We start from the raw sequence: 3820 nt of genomic DNA, 5'->3' as shown, positions 1-3820 counted from the left end.
GAAAATAACTGGGACAGACACAGGCAGTTTCTGTAAATGTTCTCAGACCAGCCCAAGCAACCCAGGTGCTGAAATAAGGAAGGATTGATTGCTTTAACCTGTCTGACGTAGTTTTGGTGTGTGGTGTGAGGGAGGGTCTAGCTGCCGCCTGTGAGCTCTGCAGGGTGGGCCCTGCACGCACCCCAGCTCAGAGGCCGGAAGTGACTAGTCTGGAATCACCCGTGGAGGGACAGCGCTAGGGCTCCGGTCTCCATCCGGACTGGCCTGTGCGGGGAACGTCAGACCCTGTGGAAGCTCCGGACACGGCCCCGCCCAGCAGGCCTCAGAGTACTGCCCTTGCGTTCCTGTCCAGCCCTGAGGTCTGTGACTCCAGGGGGCACCTTCCCTTCCTCCTGGTCCCTTCGTGGAGGCTGAGGCAGCCTCAGAAAACATGGCCCAGCAGCAAGCACGGCGCAGCCCTAAACCCGCCCTTCTCTTCTTCCCCCAGGGCCTGGGCTTCAGCATCGTTGGGGGAAAGGACAGCATTTATGGTCCCATTGGGATTTACGTCAAAACCATCTTTGCAGGGGGCGCGGCGGCCGCCGACGGGAGGCTACAAGAAGGTAGATTTCCCAGCCCTGCTCGGACCGCGGTGGAGGAGTCGGAAGCAGGATCCGGAATGGCTAGGCTGTGGACGACAAGGGGAATGCAAAGCGTTTCTCGAGCTTTCAGAATCCGGCCTGCATGATTCTGGGGTCTGCGGGTGGGGACACATCCCCGCAGGGGCTCCCCACGACGGGCACCCGGCCGCGTGTGTCTGCTCGCTCGGCCGGTCCGTGGCCCGCTGCGGCGGGGTCCAAGGGTCTGTTTCTGCCCCTCCCCCGATTCTCTCCCTGCCCTTCCCGCTCTGTCCAGGGTCGTCTCTGGGTCGCTGGGACCCACTAACCTCCCTTCTCCTTCCTTCTCCTTGCCCCGCCCAACCCGCAACCCGAGGGAGACGGTCCAGCGCTTCTCCTGGATGAGTCGGATGAACATTCTCTAAGAGCCTCGGAGCTCTGGGCCCCGGGCGTGTGGAGAGGACTCTGCCAGCTGGGGTCCCCCACCCCCGCCCCCCGACAGCCCCTCTCCTCTGGGCCACTACCCAACTCGTTCACAGGTGGAGCCCGGCCACCTGGCAGTGGGGGGCCGCCGTCCTCTTGTCCCGGAGGGCCCGGGTTCCCTCCTCTCCCCGCCCCACCCGAGTCACAGCCGCGGTGGGACTGTCGGGCGGCGGCTGGGCCCAGGCGACCAGGTCCCAGCTCAGGGGCGGGGAGTCGTGGGGCGCGGTGGCCACCGCGGGCCGGGGACGGGGTTGCGCTCGGGGAGGCCAAAGAGAAGTGAGGGCTCGGCATTCTCGGTCCTGTGTCGGGCGGGTTTCTGGAAGCCTCGCCGCCTCTCCTAGCCTAGCTTGTTTAGGGCGGGGTTTTATGCAGCTCACGAACAAAGACAAGTTTTTACATTTCTAAATGGCTGAAAAATTCGAAAGTGTTTTTGCTTCGTGTGTGACACGTGAAAATTAAGGGAAATTTAAATGTCGGTGTCCATGACAACGGTTTCTTGGGATACAGGCCTGCTCATCCAGCTCCCTGTTGCCTAGGGCTGCTCTCGGCGGCCTCGGCGGCCACGGCGGCGTCGGGCGGTTGTTTCCCAGAGATCAAAATATTTACCGTCTGGCCCTTCATAGAAAAGTTTGCCGACCCCAGCATCAGGCAGGGCTGTGCATGCGGATCTTACCGTGTGGGCAGTGGGGAGCTTTGAAGGTTTTAGAGTATGGGAGGGACCCGCTGTGACCAGGGTTTTGGGGTGACTCGGGAAGCAGAGCGTGGGCTGGAGTGGGCCAGACCAGACCACAGGCTGCTGTGAGAGCCGGACTCAGCTCTGAGGACCTGCCCCAGACGGTGGCCCTGAAGGATGAGAGAAGTGACAGAGACCAGGTAGAGGTGGTTTGAGCCCCGGAAGGGAGGGTGACGTCCCAGGGTGACCGCTGGGTGGCGCTGCCCAGCAGGGGAATGAAAACGTGGGCCCGGCTCAGGGAGTCCGAGCTGGGGCATCGGCACCTGGACAGTGGCTGAGGTTGCGAGTGGATGAGGGGACAGGAGGAGTGGGGAGGACACGGCCCGGCATGGTTCTAGGGGAGCAGCTAACTCGAGAGGCAGGCGGGCAAGAGCCAAAGAGGAATGAGCAGTGGGACCAGCGCCCAGAGGGTCTGCCGCCGTTTGTTTTACTGTCTTGTGTTGGAACAAAGCACCGGGAGCGGTTGGGGTGGCAAGAAAAGAGTCTTGTGTTTTGTTTTATTTCCTGAATGTGAGTGTGCCCAAGACAACCTTTTTATTTTCTTTCTGAGTATTTTCCCCTCTTAATTAGTATTAATTATAAGCAAAAAATGGAGAATTTCAATGAGCCAAGACATTCAGCTTATATGCCATCCCTGATGCTAGCCTCAAAAACTAAGCAACTCTTTTGTAATTTCTTCCAAAAGCGAAGTCTTTGAATCTGCCCTTGAGTTCATGGCAGATAGAGTAGTTGCAGCAAAGGTTTGTTATACACTGATGTTTCGTTTTTACTCTTTCCAAAAACTGATGGTGTAAGATTTATTTGGAAAAACCTAAGTCATTCAACTTTCACCAGATATGATCAAATAAACAGAGGACACTCCAAGGAGCCCAGAGCTTGGCTGCGTGGCCCCATCAAGATGGACATTCTCATACTTGCAGGGAGGCTCGGCCCCTCATGGAATTAAGAAGGACATTCTAGGCCGGGTGCGGTGGCTCACGCCTGTAATCCTGGCACTTCGGGAGGTCGAGGCAGGAGGATCGCTTGAGCCCAGGAGTTCAAGACCTCTTGTTGAAAAGAATGGACATTCTGAAATATTCTCTTTTTCTATTATTCCTTCAGCACACGTTTAATTATATTTTGATTGTTTTTTTTAATGTGTCTATTTTCACTCCCACACTTGGAGTCTCACGAAGTCCAGGACTGGTTCCTTTCATTTTCCACTTTGGTTCCAGCAATCGAACAGAATGAATTGATCTGAATACTCTCCCCGCCCTGCCTCCACCCTCTGTCTCCAACACGTGGACATGTCAAAGAAAATAGCACATCTGAACTCGAACGCAGGAAATGGAAACGTCCGGCTGCTAGAAAACAAGGGAACAGCTTTAAACCTCGGTGTGGCAAACCCAGGAGCTGATGTGGTAGCACCCAGAGGGCTGCCAGATTCCGTACAGACCCGAAGGGCCAGGGGCCAGGATTTGAATGCCCACACAGGGACTGGGGCCAGGGCTCGGGTCCAGGTGAGGACCTGAGAACCCACATGGAGCTTTGGTGCTGAAAGAGCTGCCCCCCCATGAAAGGCTGCAGGCCCCCGGGGAAGCAGCCGGAAACTTAACGTTGCCCAGGGTTCCCAAGGGGGCAAAAATATCTCTCGCAAGGAAATGATACCAAAGCCTGTGTCATGCATGGGCACACGGGTCACATTTATGGTTCTTATAGAGCACAGGAATCTCCAAGCTGAGAAATTAATATTAAAACCAGTCCCAAACCAGTGAAACCCTTGAGGTGCCTGGTAGTATATGGAAACGCCACAGAAAAACTGCATATTCTAAAAAGTGAGTTTACAATAGAGATTACATACTACATCAGGAAGGGGCCACTATTCAGGAGGGTCATCAGAAATGACAGAAAGCAGTACTAGCCCTCAAACACTTAAGAGAACAGAATAATCGAAAAGAAACTATAGAATTATTATGTTTAAGATCATTTTTAAAAGATAAAAGAAGGAATTTAAACTCTAAGACCAGAA

The 3820-nt window shown here is 55.2% G+C and overlaps 1 protein-coding gene across 1 annotated transcript in view; it reads left to right on the top strand.

Annotated features, from left to right (window-relative positions):
- IL16 (interleukin 16) overlaps window positions 1–3820 on the top strand; it is a 71794-nt gene that overhangs the window by 36670 nt on the left and 31304 nt on the right. The window contains exon 4 of the mRNA XM_012659097.1: window positions 488–661. Coding sequence (XP_012514551.1) covers window positions 488–661 — 174 coding nt within the window. The remainder of the gene's footprint in view (window positions 1–487; window positions 662–3820) is intronic.

Source organism: Propithecus coquereli, unplaced genomic scaffold, assembly GCF_000956105.1.
Source record: "Propithecus coquereli isolate 6110/MARCELLA unplaced genomic scaffold, Pcoq_1.0 Scaffold599, whole genome shotgun sequence".
Classification (NCBI taxonomy): domain Eukaryota; kingdom Metazoa; phylum Chordata; class Mammalia; order Primates; family Indriidae; genus Propithecus; species Propithecus coquereli.
This window is presented reverse-complemented; position numbering and strand designations above follow the sequence as displayed.